Below are 24,336 nucleotides of genomic sequence, written 5' to 3'. Positions count from 1 at the left end.
AAGTAGCAGCGTTGCCACTTCTTATCACGGTATTAACTTTCACTTTCCATTTTCACTGATTATTACCATAGAAAAAATATTTTTTGATATTCTTATGATACTTTTCCCAAGTTGTAAAATAGTTATGCATTTTTGATTTTCCTCCGGATATTCCAAGGAAATTTTCGGAAAATCAGGTAAACTAATGTTTGATTTAGAGATGAGGTTAGATAGTCTAGGGAAAATATTATTTAGTATAGATATTGTTGAAATTTTATTACTCAATATTACACAATAACAACTTCGGGATTTTAACTGGATACTGAACAGATAAGAAGAATAACTTCTTGAGAGATTTCATCAAGATGCATTCTTCCTCAAATCTTTTTTGGAACATACTGAAATGAAAATTTATAACCATACATTTCATCATTGAACACTAACTTTTAATTTTACCCAATTTGGAGAACCATTGTTTATAGTCTCTTTTATCTTTTCTGTTTTGTTTCGATTGGAAATTTTCATTGGGTCCATTCGAAGACGAAGAGGGTTTTTTCCGAATAATATTCCTCTTTTTGAAGAATTCATTCGGGAAAAAAACCTTGCTATTATTCTTCCACAAGGCCTTCCAAGATTCTTTTTCGAAAACGTGGTACTGGTGCTTTTTCTTTTCAGTTGTTTTTTTTTCTGATCTGCAAAATTTTAGGTATATGTAGCCAATTAGTGTAATACTATTATTTATCCATCAAAATCCCATACAAATTTTGTTTGAAAACATTTTAAAGAGCTTAAATACGTTGAACCAATCACACAGTTCAATAATAATATATATATATATATATATATATATATATATATATATATATATAAATAATATATAAATATAATATATATAAATAATATATATAAACCGAAAGAGAAACAATCTGGCGTAATCTTCTTGGGTTGGATCATTACAAAAAGTTTCTTCGAAATTTTGGCGAGATCCAAGAAGTATCTGGATTTTAGCAAGTTTACACTTTACCTCCATACTGGAATCTTCACGGAGCTATGGAAAAAGAGGAATTTGAGGAAACACCGCATGAAAATCGATCTGGCAGAAAATAATGAGTGCAGATTCTGTGTGGAAGGGGAAGAAACTCCGGATCACCTAGTGACGGAATGTCTGATGAAATAATGATTTGAGACACTGCAAACTTTCACAGAAAATTACAATTCAGTTCATATCGAATTTTTGATTAAATGAATGGAATATGATGACAGACGGCTATTGGCCTATTCAGAGTATAGAAGATTGTCATTAGCATACAATATAAAATATTATTCTCTACTTAAAGGTCACGACAGCCGTGAATTACGAGAAATGTCAAATATAAACGCTGTATGCGCCATCTGAAACAGACGCGATCTCTCGAAATCAAGTAGGTATAAATCTGAAAAATCTCCCGTTTTGTCTGAAAGTTTTACAGCTATAAGTGGACACACTAGGTTTCTTATTCATCTCAATGCTGACACATTGAATTTTACTTCTCCCTGGATTGTCTAATTTGATCAGCAAGTTAGGTTAGAAATGAAACTTGAAATGCTATTTTCAAGCGATTTCAGCATCTGTTGAACAAGAATAATCGGTTACTGACCCAAATAGTTGTATTATTTCAGGTTCTGCAGGAACCCCTGCACCAACATCCTTCAAACATTTCTCTTCCACAATCTCTTCGACGTTGGTCGCAGCAGTACCACCAATAAAATCGTATTCCACTGTTGCAGCATAGCAGGAACAAACTGGATTTTTTTTGTAACACGGACCCTTCTTCTTCTGTTCTTTCTTGCACTTCTCCACGTATTTTCTGATCTCTTGTATTTCCTGATCCTGTTTGTTGAGCTCCTCGATTATCTGATCCAGATTTCTATTCTGCTCCTGAGTTTGCTTCTTTATTCTATCCCTTAGGTTGCATAACAGATCGCAAATGCAGGCGTTAGTCATTTCATCATAGCATTGGTTGCACTCGCAGCACTGCTTGATGGCGGGACCAGGACAAACGCACGGTACTTGCGAGTTTTGTAAGTCTACGTTTTTTTGGGCGGCACAAGGACAGTCGCCTGGACAAGTGAGGGTTGCCGCTGCTTTTCTTAGTGCCTGACACGGTCCGATACATTTCGAAGAACATACTGAAATAAATAATACGATTGAATTGGATGTTTTCTGTTGTAACTTTGCAGAAATAACTAGCTTTGCCGACTTAACTGTTCACTATCTAAGAAATAAGCTGTGGTTGTAGCTATCTGAATCATTATCCTTCCATGCGTGGGACAGAAAAGTGTCACAATCACCAGTGTCTTTTTTACAAGCAGGTATTATGTATCTGGTAAGGACTGAGCCATTAACGATAGATATATTTGGCAAATGGTATGTCTTATCGGCAAACCTTGTGCTTATGATATTGGAGGCTGTAAGTCTAGCCAATTTAGTAGTTAACCTCGGAATTTGAGATACTCAGCTGGAAATATGTATTTCGAAATCCTAAAAGTTTTCTCAAAACTTACATATGGTAAGGTGTCCGGTGTCTATTGAAATCTGAGGTAAAAGGCCTCAAAATCGGGTTTTGGAATTGTTTTGAAGAGATCTCGTTTCATACAGGTATTTCAATATTTATTGTCATTATCAATATTGTAGAACATAAAAAGATAGAGGGCAGATAGAGAGTAGTACGATCATTTAAGATCAACCAGTAGTTTGATTTTGATGAAAGTACGGAAAAATTAGAAATATGGCTTCGAGGAACCAGTATTGAGCAAATTGTAGGTAATGAGTAAAAGCGACAAAAGGCATAATCATGAAATGAGATGACAACATCGAGGCCGTGATATTGCAACTGAGAGTAGAAGATATGGTGCAGGGTGCAGGCATGGTATACAATAAGAATACAGCTACAGCAATATGAAGAGACATATAACACAGGTAAAGTTGTAAGAACAGTAGACCAAAAACCGGTAGAGATATCTAGTGCTAGCAGCTGATATACACACATCGTCAAACATCTTGTTTGGTACTCTTTGCTTTATGCAGGATGGGACAAAAAAAGGAAAAATGAGAATAAATCTAAATGTATCGATTATTTATTTTTGATTAATTAAAATTATTCCCCAAAAAATTCCAAATTCAATAGTCCGTATAACCACCTCTTCTTTCAATCAACTGCTCAATACGCCTAAGCATCCCACGAATCAAGTCATTGATGAAATTTTTAGGCATATCTTTCCATTCATCCTGAAGGTCTAAACTTAATTCCTGAAAAGTTGAGGGTGGTTTTTGTTGATTGGATATTGCTCCCCCTTAGTAATCCCATACATGCTCAATTGGATGTATGCCTTGTGAGTTTGCTGGCCAGTTCATTCTCTGGTTATTGTTCTCTTGAGAATGTTTTGAACCCTTCGTGTGGCGAAATTGAGACGCTCTAGTCTGCCTGGACCTCTTCAAACCCTTTCTAGTCGACCACCGATTTGTAAATGATGTTTCCTACGTATATGGTACCAGTAATTGTGGTAAAAGCCAGTCTTGGTGGTGTTCTGCCCATTTCCGACGGTAAGCTCTAAATCCAGGTGATAGCCGAGGTACTTTTAAAGGTCTTCTTACCCTTAAATTTGAGGAATGCAACCGTATAGTACTGGTTGATACTACCCTTCTATAGGTCTTCAAAAAATGACTTCGAAGGGCTGTTACAGATATCGTTCAATTCCTTCGAGTAAAATTTGCAATATCCGGGCAACGCTTCCGGTTTCCAGGAAAAGGGCTACTATTCGCATCACTGAATGTCCGTGGAATATTCAAACGTTGCGCAATCTGGTGGTTCGACAAAGCTTCTTGAAGTAGGGCTACTATTCTTGCTCGGTCAAACTGAGAAATTGGATGTCCCGGCATTATCCACGGAATATTCTCAATATTACAATTCTGGTTATTCGCTGAAAAGAGTTCGAAAACACATGTATTCTCCCGGAAAGAAACATTTTTTGCTGGTTTATTGGTTTCGTTTGAGTGATAAGATAGTGAAGATTCTACATACAATAAAATGTCATGTTACATTCAACACGTTGAGAGTTGTTAGGGGGGGGGGGCAAGATTTTTGACGATGTGTGTAGTTGAGAATTCGAATAAACTAGTAGAACCTGATACAGAGCTTCCGTATTTTAGGGAGCATTTTATCAAAGAACGCAGAATTAATAAAAATGACAGTGACATTTCCATCTACACCGCGCAAAAGAATTAACGCACATTATGGAAATCTCAAATTTATTCTACAACTGAAGGTGTTCTCAATGATAATTATTTTTATCAGAATTATGCATGCATATATTATCCACTTTCAACGTTTTTCTTCAATACAGATGTTTTTTCCCAGCAGGAATAAAAAAAGATGAGATTATCAGATTTTGAATGTATTGGCTCCATTCTGAAATCAGTTGTTCTCGATCAATTCTAGTGATCAATAGTTTTTCTTTCGTTTGATTTTCTACACTCGATCGCTATGCACGCGAAACACGCAATTTGACCCAAGAGGAATGTGCCCAAGCGGTAGTTTTGCGAGAAGAAGGGAGGACATACACAAGAATTGTAGAAAGGTTTGGAGTTTCCCATACAAGTGTGTCCAGAATGTTGCAGCGATTCAGGGAGACAGGTATGAATGTCCGAAGACCAGGACAGGGTAGACCACGGGTAAAAACTGCTATTCAAGAACGTTACCTGAAAGTTTCTTCGTTGAGACAACGGTTTGCAACCGCTCGCCTCCTTCAAAATCAGCTTGAGCAAACTCATGGGGTGCAAATTAGCACTCAGACAATAAGGCCTCGTGTCGCGGCAAGAGGCCCAGATTTTTCCCCAGCCCATCGAAGGGAGCGTTTGTATTTTGCGAGAGAGCATATCCATTGGGAAGAGGCTGATTGGGAAAGAGTGCACTGAGCATATCTTTCAAGGGAACGTTGATCACAATGGTAAAGGCAGAATCTAGACTCATCTGTGAAGAGAACTCTTTCCCAATCAGCCTCTTCGCAATGGATATGCTCTCTCGCAAAATCCAAACGCGCCCTTCGATGGAATGGGGTAAGAGCTGGGCCTCTTGCCGCGACACGAGGCCTTAAATCATATTCTCCGAGGCGATTTCTTATTGTCTGAGTGCTAATTTGCACCCCATGAGTTTGCTCAAGCTGATTTTGAAGGAGGCGAGCGATTGCAAACCGTTGTCTCAACGAAGAAACTCTCGAGTAACGTTCTTGAATGGCAGTTGTTACCCGTGGTCTACCCTGTCCTGGTCTTCGGACATTCATACCTGTCTCCCTGAATCGCTGCAACAATCTGGACACACTTGTATGGGAAACTCCAAACCTTTCTGCAATTCTTGTGTATGTCCACCCTTCTTCTCGCAAAACTACCGCTTGGGTACATTCCTCTTGGGTCAAATTGCGTGTTTCGCGTTGTATAGCGATCGAGTGTAGAAAATCAAACGAAAGAAAAACTATTGATCACTAAAATTGATCGAGAACAACTCATTTCAGAATGGAACCAATACATTCAAAATCTGATAAGCTCATCTTTTTTTATTCCTGCTGGGAAAAAACATCTGTATTGAAGAAAAACGTTGAAAGTGGATAACATATGCATGCATAATTCTGATAAAAATAATTATCATTGAGAACACCTTCAGTTGTAGAATAAATTTGAGATTTCCATAATGTGCGTTAATTCTTTTGCGCAGTGTATTTGAAATTTTGAAAATCAAGGCGCTGCCTGATGATTTTCTGGGATACTGCGCCCACCTAGCACTCACCATTTTGTGGTAACGGTCCTAAGACGAATGAGTCTTTTGTTGCTTTGTGTTTGGTGTCCTCGTATGTACAATCGCAGGTAGGGACCTTCTGTATCTGTTTCTTTTTACAGTGTTCGGAACAAATTGGCTCCTTTTCGTTGATTGTAGTGACGCCCTGATTCTTTGGTTTCTCTTTGCGATTCTTGTCGTTTGTAGCCTCCACCACTCTTACTATCGGCTCATTCTTTGGGTAGTGCTCATCATTTGTGTCTCCTCTGTTGTCCTTCAAATGGAATCGGAATCGTTAATATCATTTTATTGAAATGGAGATAATCGGGTCGGGTTGGGTTAAGTATTCAGTGATCTCCTTCAAATTGAATTTAAAACCATAATATTATCATGCTAGAATATAATTTCTCTAATTCTGTGGTTATTCCGTTCATTCTTCCACATCTTGTAGAACAAAATCTTGCGAGAATATATCAGAAACGCACAGTTTTCATGGTTATATTTTATTATTCTATGTTGGCACTCCGAACTTTCCGCTACGGCTTTATCTGTCAATTCATCAAATTGCCTTAAAGAAATCAGTTCTGCCAACCAACAGTTTTCAATGCAAAAATCACTAAATTATATTTATGGAAATATTTCATTAATTTCAATGAAAATGCAATGAATTAGAGAAAATAATGTATAATACTCGTACAGAAGGCTCATTCTACCACTCGTTCATTCCAAAACTCGCCACTTCGTGGCTCGTTTTTGAATTTTGAACTCGTGGAAGAATATCAATGCCTTCTGCACTTGTATTATAAATAACTATTATCGGTTTTTGGGTCATCTATCAGTGCGCTAGCATGAAAATGACTCATAAACATCATGTATTCCTTGATTGCAAACTCTGAAGAAGTAAGGAAAGGCATTGAGGTTGATAGAAACACTACATCTCTAGCATTATTGCTTCAGAGTCTACCGGAGGAAGAAGAAACGTTGAGATTACTTTCGGGATGCAAATAATGTTTGGTCTTCGATTCAGAAATTTTTGAACGTGAAATTACCGTGACGTCAATATTTCGCGTTCTACTGCTCCGATGAAATTCGGTCTTGGTATCGCAGACGGGTCGTAAAATTTCCGTGAAAGACTTAGCTCGGTACACAAACTTGAAATTCACAGGGTCACGGGATTTGGCGTTCTAGTTGTAAGATTTCAAAAAAATTTGGTATGGACTTCCATACAATAGTTCCATTGGAAATTTAGGTCTTTCGACGAGCGTTGCGCATGCGTAAATAAAGTACTATGGAGGGCTATGGAGGCAAGGTTAAAGTCAATCAAAAATTAAGGTTACGTGGAGAATTTTTTTTCGTTTATTCCTTAGTAAATTATAAGTTGGCTACGGCTTCTTGAAATTGATTTCGCGACTGATACCCCTTATGTCAAAGCCAACCATTCTAAGGGTCATACCAAAAAATCGTAAAATTTTGAATGGTCACTTACATGAAATTCAAAACTGTGTGAAACATAAATATGCATTTTAATTGAAAAGCTACAAATACTCCACAGTGGTTTATTATCTCCATCTGCTGGAAAAATATAGGTTTTTCAACAAAAGGCGAATTGTGAAATGAAATTGTGAAAATCAACCTTTTCAGATTCGAACCTGTGGCAAAGGTTGGTAGGCTAATAAAGTGTAAAAGCGAATTTGGTTGTGATAAAGCGCTTTTCAATAAAAGGTTTAATTTTGAATAGCCCGGTATCTGACCAGCTGTCACTTTTCAAGCTGTCATATTTTGACATTTGATAAGTAAAAACTACGCTTTTACTGAAAATGGAACGATATGAGCCTCAACAACGAGTGAAATTGTTAAAATTCACTACAAAAAAGGTACTTTTGGGTCGTCGTGAACCACTTTCTCGGCCGTTATTAGTGAAACTGGTAAAAAATTTGGAGCTGTTAGGATAAGTTAGTGATGTGAAGAATCGATAACTTGTCGCTCAAGAATAACTGAGAATATTGATGCTGTAGCCCGTAGTATTCACGAAAACCCAGGTTTGTCGATTCTTAGTCGATCAGATTTTTTATGGCCGGATTTGGAAGATATTGTAGTGGACGACTTTTATGTATCACACAAGAAACGAAACCATACCAATATTGCAAGAAAAGTTTTATGGACGTGTTATTTCTAGAAGATGTGATCACAATTGGCCACTGAAATCCTGTGATTTAACACCTTTAGGCTTTTTTCTTGAGGAACATGTGAAGGATAGAGGTATATGCCAATGTTCAACAAGCGACTCAAGACCTTAAAGATAAAATTCATGAAGTTATCGAGAACATACAGCCGCAAATGTGCGAATTGGTCATGGAAAATTTGATGAAAAGGATATACGGTGGCATATCTCTTTAGTATTAAATATTCATCCATTGATTTCTCTTGAAAGGACCCCGCACGTTTCTTATGGGAAATGGCTTTCCGTGAATTTGGCTGAATTTTTGATATATTGTAGTTCTTGATAAACTGATCAGAAGTGTCCATAGCCACAAAGCTCAAAAATGGACAGTTTTCGAGATATGGACCTTTGAAAATGGATTTTTTGCAATTTTCGGGGTTTTGCTTATCAATCGGTTTGCTCTCATTTCTGGTTGGGATAGAATTTGGATATTCGGCGGCCAGACCCCGACTCAGAAATTATTTTTCTTGGTTATATTAGGTACCGCCATCGATAATTTTCTATACACTGCTCCACATTGGCTATGAAATGAGATTCAAAATCCAAGATCTTCCATACATCTTTTCAAGAATTCGTGTGTTAATATCGGAAGTTCCATTCATAGTTTGCTTCCAACACTTGGACTTCTATATTCTACCCGGATAGTACTATATTGTATCCAAAATGCAGACATTTTCACGGATTCGTTTGTCTGTGAGATGCTATCATCAATTTCGAGACATTCTGAGGAAAATGTCTTGGCACCCCATTGTCAGATTATCGAGATTTGTGAGAAACATATCACATATCATATGTAAATGACATCAATAGTGATAACAATTGTTATCCCTGAAGATATATGATTTTCCCATTTTCCCCCATTACAGCTCGCGGTGCCTGGATATGAACATTTTGGCTAACATATATGTTATTATTGGACATCAGATATATGAGGATTCAGTTATTATGGTCTCTCTTCAAAAAAATCTCAAAATATGTCGTTTTTCGGTCATGTGAAGTATTCTGGCGTTATCTTGTGGCATGAAAAGATGTATGGAAGATCTTGGATTTTGTATCTCATTTCATAGCCAATGTGGAGTAGTCTATAAAAAATTATCGATGGCGGTACCTAATATAACCAAGGAAAATCATTTCTCAGTTGGGTTCTGGCCGCCGAATATCCAAATTCGATCCCAACCAGAAATGAGAGCAAACCGATTGATGAGCAAAAACTCCGAAAATTGCAAAAAATCCATTTTCAAAGCTCCAAAAACTGTCCATTTTTGAGCTTTGTGGCTATGGACACTTCTGATCAGTTTATCATGAAGTACAACATATCAAAAATTCAGCCAAATTCACGGAAAGCCATTTCCCATAAGAACCGTGCGGGGTCCTTTATATTTTAAATGACCACAGAAAGATAAAGAAGAAAAACTGATATGTCTATAACCTCATATTTATTCTGTTCATCTATTTTGTGTGATTATATGAATCATATTATTCATTTCTGTTTTTAGAAAGTACATATTAGAAATGAAGAGATGTCCTAATCAAATATAATTAAATTATCATAAATGCTCGGATATCAAATAATCCTCCTAAGGGTTATAACTTAACCAAAAAATTCCTAACTAATTTAATTTATTATATATACACCTTAGAATATAGATATTATTAATGTTCTAAGATATACACTTACTATAACAGTAACAGCATTTGATATGATTGGGTAACTTGTTTTAAAATTTTAACCACACAATACGGTTCTTTCACCGTCATGGATAATCTATGTTGGAAAAAAATGAATTGTTGGATTCTCGAATTATTATCATGATCAATACCCATATCAAATAAATACACAATCCATAAACAGTTAATATGTGCAGGGTGGTACACGTAAGCGGCTCACTGGATTTTGTGGCTTATCCTTTGAACAAACTTGAAAATTGACCCCTGAATATGATTGTATTTTCTACTGCTAAATTGAAATTCAGAAAACAAGTAAATGAATAGATTTTTTGCCTAGTCGATATTTTGGTTATAATACATTACATTTTTTAGTTTGCGACTACGCAATTGCATACGCTTTTATTATGACTTCATCTTGCTGGTTATGCGCAATGAGTTTGATATGGCCAAGACGAGGGCCAAGCTTAAGCCAGTCAAGCAAGAAGAAGAAAACACAATCCACGTTCTCTCAGGATCATAGACCTGAACTAACTAGCTAGCTACAGTTTTATACAAGAGAGAACCAGTTCATTTTCTGACCACAAACAAAATACATCTACTATCGGGAGTTTATTTTGATTTATAGCTATATTTCGATTTCATACCTTTTTTTACAGGGATAAATTTTTATATCGGAATAATGGCTCACGAAGACGTATATCCAGAAAAAGAATTGAAGATGAAAGAGGAAGATTTAGAAATCACTGAGGAGTTTATTGAACCGAACGGAAATATTGTTGCTAGAGAAACTGGCAGAACTTATTACGAGGCCAATATTGTGAAACTTGAGAGTGATGTCGGAAAAAAAGACAAAAAAGAAGCAAAAAAAATATTTGAGTGTTGTTTATGGGAATTTTCGACAATCTGGATTGGCAATTTAAGGAAACATGTGGATGTTGTGCATTTGAAGAAAAAGGATTACAAATGCCACCTTTGTGACTACACCTCAAGTAATAGTAATACTGTTCTGCAACATATCAATGGTGTACATTTCAAATTGAAAAAATTCAAATGTCATCTTTGTGAATATTCAGCTAGGCGAAACAATCAATTGACACGTCACATAAGATGTGTACATTTGAATTTTAAGCAATTTAAATGTGAACAATGTGCTTATGCTGCAAAAGTGAATAGTTCGTTGAAAAATCATATTCAGAAGGTACATTCAGAAGTGTGACTCTAAATACCACCCTAGTTGTGTATTGAAGATCTGTGGCACCTTTGTCAATTCTGAGGGTGTGGTTATATGTTGTGAAAACCGAAAGGATTGTAAATGTGAGGTTAAGGACAGAGAAATCAAGGAACTAAAACTGAGAATTTCTGGTATAAATGAATCTTTATTCGAAAAATCCCTAGCATTAGATCGAAATGGCTCCGATGTCGTTGAACTGAATGGAATATGCGACAGTAAAAATGAACAATCAATTATTATGTATGGGAATGAAAGTAAGTTCGACTATCAAGAAATGTTGATCAAACAAAAAGATATGCTGATTTCTGAAATGAGCGATAAAAACGAAATATTAAAGAAGCACGTCCTCCTTCTCGAAAAGTTTCAAAATATGGAATCTCCCTCGATCGAAAACCCCAAACAACCTGAACGAAAAATAAATAATAACATAAATACAGTAAATAAATCAAACAACGCATGTGGAAATGCCGGGGATCCGTATTCGAATTGCGATAATAATGAATTAGATAAGGATGATTCAAATATGACATCGCCAAGAACATGTGAATCCCAGGAATCCTATAAATGGCAACAAGTGAAACACAGGGGTAACGGAAACAATAACAAAGGAAGGAAATCTTTTACGGGAGTCTTTCCTGTCCAGTCTGTGCAAAAATCATCATCGGTGAGGGATGTCAACAAAAAATCTCGTCCTGAAATAGTAAAAGGTACCGGAAAATCCGATGGAGAGGTACAAGAGTTCTGCAGCAGTAGACCCAAAATATGGCTTCATGTTGGTAGGGTCAGCCCCAATACGACTGAGGAGTCCATTATGAAACATTTGAATAGGACCTTCCCAAACCGACCTTTCACTGTTGAGGCTCAGCCAACAAATGCGAACTCCGAAAGCATATCATTTAAGGTAGGTGGAGACGTTGATTTACAGGAAGACCTGTATAAAAGTCATAATTGGCCGGAGGGAGTGACTATAAGACGGTTCACATTTTTTCGAAAAAGAAACTATTATAAATAAAATGAAAAATAAACAAACTAAGCAGATCACACTTTTAAATTTTAATCTGCAATCATTAGCAAATAAAATTGACAGCGTTCGACAACTTCTTGAATCGCGTCATGTTGACATAGCGTGTTTTACAGAACACTGGCTTACAGCTGATATTATTTCGAAAATTAATCTGGGAAATTATGAAGTAGCTAGTTCTTATTGCAGACAGTCTTCACGACACGGAGGCACAGCTATTGTCCTCCGTAAGGATTTACCTTTCAAGGAATTATTAGAAGTAAAATCTAACTCTGTTGAAAAACAAATAGAACTTGCTGGCGTCCGACTGACGAAATACAAAATATTGATACTCTCACTGTACAGGCCGCCATCTGGTGACGTGTCACAGTGCCTTGATGTTTTGACAAAAGTACTCGAATTATGTCAGGCCTTATATCCGACTGATCGATTGTTTGTTTCGGGAGATTTCAACATCGACTTCGGGAAGAACTCGAACTTCGAAAGATCGACAAAAAACCATCGAGGTCCTCAAAATGTTTAACCTGGATGTGGTTTTCTCTGAGCCGTCACGTGTGACTAACATATCAAGCTCGTGTATAGACAACATTTTCTCCAACATCAGCATCGGTTCTGGCGGGAGATTCACTTTTCAGCCTTATCTTTCAGACCATATGGCCCAAATCGTGAGATTTTCAGTTTGCAACCTTGAGCCTGAAACAAGAAAATATAAATTCATACGGGAATTCAACGCAACCAAAACTCACCATTTTCTAGAATGCATAGGAGTCGAGGACTGGACGAAAACATATTCGGATAGTGCGATTGTTCAGTTCACAGAATTTCACGACCGTTTGTTGGATATTTTCCGGTCATGTTTTCCTGAAAAAAAAGTAATTGTCAATAAAAAAAAGAAAAAATACTCTGTAAGTCAGGAAATAACAACAATTAAGGATAGATTAGAGGCAGCTGACACAATAGCAAAGGTTAAGAAGGATCAGGCTAGTGAGGAGCTGTGTAAGGTCTTGAGAAGGTCTCTGCGGATGAAAATCAGGGAAACAGTAAAAAAGAAAAATGCCGATAAACTGTCGATATCGAACAACAGATATCAGACTATGTGGCAGTTGATTCGCGAGGAAACGAATAAAAACGGATCAGCAAGGACAGAGAATAATCTCACTGCCGATGATTTGAATAGATACCTGGTTTCTGTTGGCACGAAATTCAACTGTAGTTCTGACATTTCCATCGAAAAATCAGAAAGCCTGCTTAAAAAGAAACATGAATCAGTTCAGACATCCATGTTCTTGTTTCCCATAACGGAATTGGAAATTGCAAATGCGTCCCATGACCTCAAAAGTAAGAATTCTCGGGACATTAATGGAATGTCAGTCGCTTTGATGAAACAAATGATTCCTTTGCTCTTAACACCACTGTGCAAAATTTTGAACGACTGTATGACACAAGAACGTTTTCCTAAAGAACTAAAAATTGCTAGAGTTTGCCCTATTTACAAGAAAGGTGATGTGGATGATGTCTCCAATTACAGGCCCATATCGATATTACCAGCATTATCGAAAATATTTGAGCTCATAATGAAGAACCGCCTTGTTGAATTTCTGGAAAAGCACTCAATTATCCATGATTCCCAACATGGTTTCAGACAGAACAGATCAACAATAACAGCAATGATCGAGGTGCTCGAGGAAGTTATGACGGCATGTGAGAGAGGGGAGGAGGCTGAGTTTACGTGCGTGGACTTGAGTAGGGCTTTCGACACGGTGAATCACGAAATCCTTCTGAATAAGCTCCATCACTATGGTATAAGAGGAAAAGCAAATAATCTATTCCGTTCTTATCTTTCGAAGAGGAGGCAGGTGGTTGATTGGAACGGTGTGGTGTCAGGATTCGAGAGCTTGGGGAGTGGAGTTCCGCAGGGGTCCATACTGGGGCCGGTGCTGTTTGTTTTATACATAAACGATCTATTTCCAAATGTCAACTCCGATAAGACCGTATGTTATGCTGATGATACTGGTTTTATAAACAGATCAAAGTGTCCCGAGGAGCTCCACAGATCGTCGATAACTTCAGAGAGAGATGCACGTTCATGGTTCGCGGCTAATGGTCTGGTGTTCAACGAGGACAAAACACAGAAATTGGTTTTCACCGGTAGGGACTCTGGTGAGAACTCGTTGATTTACCTGGGATTGCAGTTCCAGTCTTCTCTCGGCTGGGCCACTCACATCGACACACTTTGCAAAAAACTGTCAACTTCGATATTTATGATACGTCGAATGAGAGAAATAGTTGACCAAACAACAGCTAAGCAAACCTACTACTGTGCCTTCCATAGTTTGGCAGTCTATGGAATAATTCTTTGGGGACACAGTAGTCATGCCGAAAGAGTCCTCCTGAAACAGAAGAAAGCTTTGAGAACCTTGTATGATATGCGAAGCACAGAGAGCTGCAGGGAAACTTTTAGAAAAGAAGGCATACTTACCATAACCTCCGTGTTCATATTGGCTTGTGTAGATTATATTCACGCAAACAAGGAGAAGTACACAAAGCACTCGTATTATCACACCTACAATACTCGAGAGAAACATAAATATACATTACCCCGTCTAAGAATGAGGAAGGAGGAACTTGGTCCAAATTTCTGGGGACTCAAATTCTACAACAAGCTTCCAGATGAAGTGAAGAGCCTGGGAAGGTTGCAATTTCATAAACGAGTAAAGAGTTTGTTGCTGCAGAACACTATATATTTTTTACATGAGTTCCTTGACTGATTCGTTAGTACTTGCATTGTTTTAGATTATGTATAGTGCCAAATTTGTGTTTATATTTTTTTTATCATAGTTAATTATGTATATCGTACCAAATTTGTGTTTGTATTTTTTATCGCAGATTATTGCATTGTAGCGAGAATTTATATATACATATTATATTCATAAGTATTTACATAATTGTAAAAAGTTCTGATTGACATGTCATGTAATTCATTGATGACGTTAATATATATTACTACTATTACTATTACTATTACTACTAGATACAGACATATATATATATAAAACCTGGAAACTATAAGTACAAATGTAATGTTTGTGAATTGACGACAACTTCAAAGAAAGATTTGAACAAACATATCAAAAGTGTTCATTTGAAGATTAAAGATTATCAATGTGATTTGTGTGAATATAAGGCGAGTAGAAAAACTCATTTGAAAAGTCATATGGAAAATATTCATTCTACTAAACAGTGCAAATTATGCGAGTTCAGTACAACTGACCAATGGACATTAAGGAGACATGTGAAAGACGTACATTCAGAAAAACTGTAGAGAAACATCTATCAAAATTGAAGAGAATCTGTGAAGCAATTTGTTTATATTCAACAAGAATCATACACTTGTATATATGTAAATATTTTATATTTTATTTTTTTTTATATAAATGAGATTGAGATTACATTTATGTATTTTTGCAAGCAATACAAAAATTGAATTGATATTGTTTTTATAATTTCCCACATGGATACCTCAAATTGGTGTTTTACTCTTTATTTAATTAAATGAATTTAACCAGTTGATGTAGATATTACTAGTAAATATACATGGTCGATTGATCAGATGTAATTTTTCCAAATGTTGGAACAAAATAATTTTCGTTCATGCATTCACCCAAGATGCAAAGGACCCCGCACGTTTCTTATGGGAAATGGCTTTCCGTGAATTTGGCTGTATTTTTGATAAAATGTAGTTCTTGATAAACTGATCAGAAGTGTCCATAGCCACAAAGCTCAAAAATGGACAGTTTTCGAGATATGGAGCTTTGAAAATGGATTTTTTGCAATTTTCGGGGTTTTTGCTCATGCTATATTGAAAGGGTAATATTGAGAAATTAATTGGGTTAGAAGTTAGAATACGGTCAAATATATTTTTCTACAACTGCTATGAAAAGTAGCTTACTCAATTTCAAAATATGTATTGCTCATACATAGAGAAATATGGCACTTTGCCCACACCTCGCTTGGTACACCAATTAAATTGGGTTTTTGAGAAGTCGTTTCTATGGAAACCCAACATTGACAGATACTGTCAACGAAGGCCATTTTGAATTGAATTAGGTACCTTTATACTTGAATTATTCAAATTTGTGATGTAGGAAAAGTATAGTATGCAACATGTGCAGAGAGTCCTTTTTTCACTAGTGTGTTTCGGCCACACTCGTGAGAATAGTTGGACTTTCCCCAATTGTTTCACAATATTATATTATATTTATTCACTACAATCATATCATTCCAGGTTTAATATTTCATTATTCTGCATATTCAATTTCTGTAAATATTAATTTTTCAAAATTTAAGTACTTGATCGTTTGCCTTTAAAATGCATGGATCGTGATGACGAGTTGGGAGGATCCGAGGGAGTATCTATACGGTATCAAAACTGATTCTTGGATTCTATACATTCCCAAACGTTAATTATGAAAATTTCAATGGAAGCGTTCAAAAATGAATAATTATTATTTCTTCCTAACAAGTGCGGAAAGTGATATTTTTCCGCAAGAGACTGCAGTTGAGCGAACGACGCGAAACGGAGTTCGGTCAAGCTTTCGAGTGCGGAAATAGTTATTTATAATACAAGTGCAGAAGGCATTGATATTCTTCCACGAGTTCAAAATTCAAAAACGAGCCACGAAGTGGCGAGTTTTGGAATAAACGAGTGGTAGAATGAGCCTTCTGTACGAGTATTATACATTATTTTCTCTAATTCATTGCATTTTCATTGAAATTAATGAAATATTTCCATAAATATAATTTAGTGATTTTTGCATTGAAAACTGTTGGTTGGCAGAACTGATTTCTTTAAGGCAATTTGATGAATTGACAGATAAAGCCGTAGCGGAAAGTTCGGAGTGCCAACATAGAATAATAAAATATAACCATGAAAACTGTGCGTTTCTGATATATTCTCGCACGATTTTGTCCTACAAGATGTGGAAGAATGAACGGAATAATCACAGAATTAGAGAAAAGCATTTCCACATGTGTTAGGAACAATATTTTTCCTACTAGCTTAAATGAAACACTTTCTCGGAGACTTTTCGTCTGACGTTATAAGAAATTATATTTTTGTACGCTCAGTCGCATAGAGGCACGTTTGAATTTTATAATTGGCGCATAGAGACATGACAAAATTTTATTATTTGCGTGCGGAAAAAACCCTTGCTATTGTGAATAGCAGGGCTTTTTTCCGTACGGATTTGGAAAAGTACTACTTTCCAAGCGTCAATGCGTGTGGAAAGTAATACTTTCGAAACGCTAGAGGGAAAAAATACAACGATGGATAAATGTGTTGATGGTACAGCTTAAACAATCCAGAATCACACTCACTTTGGATGTTGAACTTGTTTGGTAGTACGTCAACAGTGGTTTTGGGCTCAGGAATGTCCTAAAGTACTCTCCTGTATTCGACAGGGTCAGACTAGAATCGGATTGGTCGTCGTTCAGGATTCTCCTAATTTCGGCACTGCTGTTTATTTGTATCATGTTGCCCACGTTTCTGCATTCTGTGGTCGGAAAAATTTCACTCAAACTACCGTGTTTCTTCCTCAGTTTTTTCGGGCCCAAATTTTTTTGTCGTTGGGGAGGGCCCTTCCTATTTTGGGCTCGTATTTCTTCGATTTTATTGTCGATCTGGCCCTTCTTCGGTTTGTCTTCCTGGATCGGCGTGTTCACGCACTGTATGCCCAAATCTTTCGTTAGCGATACCTGAAAATTTAAATGAGAAATTGTATTGAATAACCAAATTTCAGTTAGATCGCTACTATATCTGCCCAGAGAGAAGAATATGTCTAGTGTAAATTGAGGTAAAAATGTCTCATTCCGCAACAACACCTCTACGATAAGAAAATAATAATTTTAATTAATGGTATTGAAATGTTGGAAGATCGCTATAATCGCTGTATTGCCCTCGAAGGCAACTATGTTGAATTATAAAATCGAATTTTGCCAAAAAATGTGTTTTACTATGGTAGACCGGTGACTTTTCAATTGGCCTGTAAACGCTTCCAGATGGCATTTAATTGAACATATCAGAAAGAAAATTTATCCGACACAAACAAAAATTTTCAAAAAAATTTTATTGTTTGAGTGAGACAAATAATTTTTTTTTCTACATTCATGCAAAAAGCAAAACTTTATTGAACTATATTTAGTGGAAAAAGAAGTTCTTTATTGCACTAGTGCAATAAAGTTTTTATTGCACTCATCTGTCATTCTACTTCAACAAACTCAGTGTTGCAAAACAAATATTTCAGCCTGAAAAAAATAACGATGTACAGTTACCAAGTACTAGTACGTTTACAGCAGTAACAAATCAAGAAGTGGATTTAAAAAGTACTTCACTACGAAATATTCATATTGAAAATTGCACCAATTGTTCATTCACTTTCAACATTGAGGGTAAAAATAAAGTTTGAGTTAAATTGTTCGTAACGTATTAGTTCCTGTTTCAATGCAAATCTATATTAATAATAAAGTATTCAAGTTGCGCTTTTCATTTTCCTACACCTAGTGCCGCACTCCAATAAATCATTTTTTGTTTTTTGCATGAACGTAAAAAAAATGTTGTATGCAACTCGTGCAATAAACATTCACTTTTTGCACTTGTTGCATAAATAACTATGAGATGGCATCTGAAAGCTTCACTATACACCACGTCAATTTTTGCTTTCATTTATCACGAATGGGAAAATTTGAAGAGTTATTTTTTGTAGATTTTCTTGGATAGTGTTTGCTTTGTATTCGATTATCTCGAAAATGGTACATTATATGGAAAAATTCAAGAGACCTTTTTTAGTGAATCTCTGTTGATTCCAGAAATGAAATAGTTTTCTTGAAAAAAAACAGTGGTGTAGATTTTCAATAGGAAAAGGATCATATCTACGCCACTGGATATAATTTTGGCGGGAGACACTTACCTAATTCGAAATATTACATTATCAAGACTTCTATACCTAAAAATTAAAACAATGGATATAATAATACTAGAGTTATAGGTTAAAAAGTGATTTTTTCTCCAAACTTAAGCATCCTGTATCTCGAACTTTTTTCTTGAAAAGATTATTTCTATCCGACGCTAAAGTTATTGAATTAAAATCGAGACCAAGATGTATATCCGATCGCGTTGAGATTTTGCGTGTACATTTATCTGTACCTATTTTAGAGAATAATCACTTCTAGTTTATGTTGATAGGATTTTCATCGAGCAACATATCGACTATAGAAAAATAAGAGAAGTACTGCCGTAAAGTCAGGAGCTTTTGAACGCTAGTCCATTCATTCGTCAATTGCACCCTTAGAGGCCACATAAAGAGTGTTTTTTTAGAGCTATAGAACTTTAAATTGCAATAATACAATAATCTATAAGATAATCTTGTGGCATTACATTTTAAATATGATTTCTGGCATATGACCGCCACGGCTGGCTCGGATGTATTCCAATCTGGACGTCCAATTTTCGATGACTTTTTCCGACATTTGTGGCCGTATATCGGCAATAACACGGCGAATGTTGTCTTCCAAATGGTCAAGGGTTTGTGGCTTATCCGCATAGACCAATGACTTTACATAGCCCCACAGAAAGTAGTCTAGCGGTGTTAAATCACAAGATTTTGGAGGCCAGTCCAAAACGTGAAATGAGGCGGTCACCAAACGTGTCTTTCAATAAATCGATTGTAGCACGAGCTGTGTGACATGTTGCGCCGTCTTGTTGGAACTACAGCTCCTGGACATCATGGTTGTTCAATTCAGGAATGAAAAAGTTAGTAATCATAGCTCTATACCGATCACTATTGACTGTAACGTTCTGGTCATCATCGTTTTTGAAGAAGTACGGACCAATGATTCCACCAGCCCATAAAGCGCACCAAACAGTCAGTTTTTCTGGATGTAACGGTGTTTCGACATACACTTGAGGATTAGCTTCACTCCAAATGCGGCAGTTTTGTTTGTTGACGTAGCCATTCAATCAGAAGTGCACTTCATCGCTAAACAAAATGAAATGGACGTAGTGCGCAATACGTATTCCGCACAAAACCATTATTTTCTAAATAAAATTGCACTTTTTGCAAGCGTTGTTCAGGCGTGAGTCTATTTATGATGAATTGCCAAACCAAACTGAGAATAAATCACTTGACAGCTGTTAATTTGGTTGCCATCTTGAACAGTAAGGCATTACTGTTCAAGATGGCAAATATAACTTTAAGTAGGCATACTTAAAATTATATACCTCGAAAAAAAACACCCGTTATATATGAATGAAGGGAGCGCTCAAAATTCCTTAATTGCGATGGTATAAGTCCTAATTTTATTCAAGGAGCGCTTCTTCACTGGACAGATATCGCTCAATCATTTCGTCACTATATTTGTTTCTTATAATTTTGGACCACGAATGGTCTCAAACGATAAAGTTCGTTTCACCCATAGACCTAATATCCATATATGGATATTAGGTCTATGGTTTCACCAAGGCCATTGGTAGAGTATTTGCTTCTTTTATGAAAGTGCCTTGAGCTTTTTAAACAACGGATCGATGCATGTACGAAATTTCAGTTTAGGTTGAAACACCATTAAAAAAAATGAGTGAACCAACCTTCTCTTTCTTGTGTTGATTTGGACTGGACAGCTTACATTGTAGTCCCTTGCAGGTCAATTTTTTTGGGCTTATCGTTTCTTCACGAATGCCGATGAAATTGCATTGTTTTGTACTGGTTTTCCTACCTGTGAATTATGAATTTGAAGAGAAAAATGACGAAATAGTTTTCAGGGGATTTACCTTTTCCAATTTTTGGATTCTCGCCTTGTAAAGCATCGTCATATGTTGTTATTGTATAATAACCGATAGCAGCGCTACTGCAAACTTTGTCGTTGGAAGATATTCCGGATTCTTGTTTGGTATTTATCTTGATTGATTTCACGTCGAAGTTTTTACCGGCGCATTTGTTTAGCTCTTTCTGTATGAAAAAATCGAACTTGGAAGGACACAGTTGATTGATGGTCTTGGTCCAGTGTCCTTTTTTAATGAGTTGATTACTGAAAATGTGCTCTACACTGTCCTTAACATTCATGAGCTGAAAGCTTTGATATTCTTGCAGATCATTAGGGGAATTTCGCGGTATTTCACATAGTTCATATTTCTTCTTGACAGACCTAGGATTAGCATACTAAAAATTAATTTTATACCCACATATTTCCTCCTTCAAGAATAGGTTCACATGACGAGCGCTCAACGCGCTTCAACAAGTATGTACAAGCATTTTATTCGCTGCATCTAACGCGCGCTAGCATGTTTACGCTTTGAATTAAATGCTTGTTTGTACCTACTTGTAAATGCGCGTTGTCATGTGAACCTGCTCTAAGACTACATATAACGTTGTAAAAAAGGCAAATGCTTATTCTGGATGATAGGATATAGAAAAAATAAGTCAAGGTAAACAGGACAAGAAAATAAAATTGATTTTGTTAGTTTATATATTTATAGTATACCTGATAGTGATTTCCAATTTTAATAATTAGTACATTGAAAAATATCTAGATTTTACTATAAAATAATTTCCTTGGGGGGATTACCGTCGTTACCGACCTCAGTAGACGACTCTCAAAAAATGGGTTATTGTGGGGTTCCCCTCAAATTTGTTCGTGGTATAACAATGAATTTTTTTTAAAATATATCACTAATTCTTTTAGAGTTCTCATAATTCACCTGAAATATAAAAACTTCACTGGTTTTACAAAAAAAAAAATACTTGTTGAAATAAGATCTTAAAAATTTTCCCCACATTTATGAAACATATCTCGCATTATTTTTCAAAATCTTCATGTGAAATTAATGTTACGACCAACTTAAGGGTCACTAGCAGAGTTTTTATCCCTTTATCTTTAAATATCGAAATACTTACTTACTTATTTGAGGCAAAAGGGTCAATTTTTCTGTATTTCAGGCCATTCTTGAAACAATCACATAAATCCAACTGAGTGAAAGTTTTGTTCTTAGCATCGTAAATGAATACATTGTTCTCCAAGTTTATAACAGACCGTTGTTTGGCTAAACTGCACGGTTTCTTCTTCTTCTGATTTTCTTCCTTCTGTTCCTTTTTCCTCCTTTTCTTTAGGTAGAGCTTGTCGGCAGACCATTTGTAACTGAGATAAGTTGCAAGGGAATTCTTGATGATTTCGTGAAGTTGTACATTTTTTGAATTCTCCATGAAATTATTTTTTTTTACTTACGCCGGATTATGTTTACGCGATTCGAAAATTTTGACATTGGTGAATTTTCAGTATCTGTAATTGTCAGTTTGTCAAGAAATCATTTTGAATTGTGGGTTTCAAATAAATTGAACAGCAAGTTGGAAAGGTGCCTTAAAAAGCACAGAAGATCATTTTTTGATTCTTACTGACTTTCTTGGACTTGTGCTGTAGTAAATTTTGATTTTCAATGATAAAATTGGAATAAATATATACATCTTTCTGTTTTTTTCCATATCAATATTAGTGATATTCATTCAATTAAACTTTTCTATGAATGACCCTCCTGTATTTGAAAATGGTTTATTTACATAGGCATTCAACTTTGCTTCCGCCGTTTTCTTCTTCGGGGCTTTATTGTAAAATACATTTATGATTTAAAGTATTGTCTATCGCTGGTCACTACTTTCTACAATCTTGCAGGCAGCGTACGAATCCCGCGTTGAAAAAATTTTGACGTTGGTCAATTTTCTACTTCTTCTTGAGACCGAAAGTGCTGGTCAGCCAGGCCGTGTGCCATCGATCGAAACAAGTGATAGTCCGAGGGAGCAACGTTTAGACTCTAGAGAATACGGCGGGTGGGGTAGGACTTTCCATTTCAACGTTTCCAAGTATGTCTTGACCACTTTCGAGCATTATCATGCTGTAAAATCACTTTCTCTATTTCAGTATCGTAATGAGTTCATTACAGTTTTAAAAACAGAGCTGTAATGAACTCATTACAGCATCGTTTTCAGTCATATTTTTCGTTTTGTGGTTGTCTCTTCTGCCTTCCAATCCTATTAAATTTCAACAAACGTCAATATAATTGTCAGTATAATGTAACTATAATTTGGATATAGTGAAATGATTTGAAGCATTATTCGCAATTTCTCTTAATTCTAGTGGTGTTAAATCGATTTCGTCAGACATAATTCATGAATTTAATGCGTAATTTTGAATTATTTAAATTGGAAACGTATGATTCGAATTCAAATTCCGTAATCTGTCAATTTACGTAACAGTCACACCAACTGCCAAGATACAATACAAAAGACACTAGGATGTATAATTTGAATTTTTCATTGAATTTCGACAATTTTTCATAAAACTTGACTGAAATAGAGAAAATATCGTCTAATACTCGTTGCAGAAGGCAACTCCAACATTCATGCTTTCGAATTTCGCATTCGTGTTGGATTAGGAGCCATTCTGCAACTTGTTTTAGAATATACTATTATCTTATCTCTCGTTTGTCTTTCAATGCTCGGCTTAAACGCATTAATTGCGTTCGATAACGATCGTCTGTGATTGTTTCAGTCAGTTTCAAAAATTCATTATACACTACGCCGAGCTGGTCCCTCAAATAGCATGACCTTGGAACCGTGAATATAAGGTTTGGCCGTTGACGTGGAAGCATAGCCGGGATATCCCCATGACATTCTGCGCTTGGGATTATCGAAATAAACCCATTTTCCGTCTCCAGTCACAATGCGTTGCAGAAATCCCTTTCGTCTTTGCTTTGCCTGCAGCTGTTCACAAGCAAACAAAGGGCATTCAACATCTCTCGGCTTCAACTTGTACGCCTCCCAATAATCCTGCCAATTCTTGTTGCGAGTAATGCCTCCAAATCTGCATATTCAAAATCCTTCTCTTTTCCACCGCTATGCTGGTCTTCGACGACAAAATCGCCGTTCTTGAAGTGTTCAAACCACTCTCGGCACGTTCTTTCACTAATATCATCACCATAGATATTTAAGAGCATTCGATGAGCCTAAGCCGCAGATTTCTTCATATTGAAGCAGAAAATTAAAACCTTCCGCAAATGACGAGAATTTGGCTCCTAAGCTGATATGTTTAATCGAGAATAGCTTTATGATGCATACACAAATTGACTAATTCCGATGGCATTATGTTTACAAATACCTAAGCTTATTGTATGACACCTACGATCTATTTATTTCGACTACAGCCATCTATTGCAAAGGAAGCAAAGTTGTACACCTATTAGATAATAATACCAACAATTATTTTTGTACCAAGTTAAATAAATCTAGGATTTGTTGTTTATTTTCAATAAAAGCTCTAGACAGTGGATATATTTTTCAATTCTACACACTAAACTTAATTATGAACATTA

General features: G+C 36.2%; 1 protein-coding gene across 3 annotated transcripts; it reads right to left on the bottom strand.

Moving 5' to 3' along the window:
• Positions 1-229: 229 nt before the first annotated feature.
• LOC123677821 lies at positions 230-22,284 on the bottom strand. Of its 3 annotated transcripts, none has more exons than XM_045614543.1 (8): positions 21,876-22,284; positions 20,749-21,122; positions 20,566-20,693; positions 17,304-17,681; positions 5,799-6,060; positions 1,612-2,148; positions 436-663; positions 230-377 (listed from the first exon to the last, which is right to left on the bottom strand). In XM_045614543.1, exons 1-8 carry the CDS (start codon positions 22,175-22,177, stop codon positions 340-342), a joined length of 2,247 nt encoding a protein of 748 aa, XP_045470499.1. In that variant the 5' UTR covers positions 22,178-22,284; the 3' UTR covers positions 230-339. The 3 variants fall into 3 exon arrangements, with proteins under 3 accessions (XP_045470499.1, XP_045470497.1, XP_045470500.1); XM_045614541.1 differs by having other exon boundaries at positions 436-671; positions 1,617-2,148; XM_045614544.1 differs by having other exon boundaries at positions 436-671; positions 1,617-2,148; positions 21,872-22,008.
• Positions 22,285-24,336: the final 2,052 nt, after the last annotated feature.

This window comes from Harmonia axyridis, chromosome 4 (assembly GCF_914767665.1).
Source record: "Harmonia axyridis chromosome 4, icHarAxyr1.1, whole genome shotgun sequence".
NCBI lineage: Eukaryota > Metazoa > Arthropoda > Insecta > Coleoptera > Coccinellidae > Harmonia > Harmonia axyridis.
Note: the sequence above shows the minus strand (reverse complement) of the source record. Positions and strands in the feature narration are given on the sequence as shown.

What these genes read in the sequence shown, in the direction of transcription:
- LOC123677821 (XM_045614541.1), bottom strand. Translation starts at nt 22,177, where the DNA reads ATGGAGAATTCAAAAAATGTACAACTTCACGAAATCATCAAGAATTCC. An exon ending in ATCAACACAAGAAAGAGAAG is followed by an intron (nt 17,682 to 20,565) that starts GTTGGTTCACTC and finishes TTAAATTTTCAG; the next exon opens with GTATCGCTAACGAAAGATTT. An exon ending in AAACAAGTTCAACATCCAAA is followed by an intron (nt 6,061 to 17,303) that starts GTGAGTGTGATT and finishes TTCCATTTGAAG; the next exon opens with GACAACAGAGGAGACACAAA.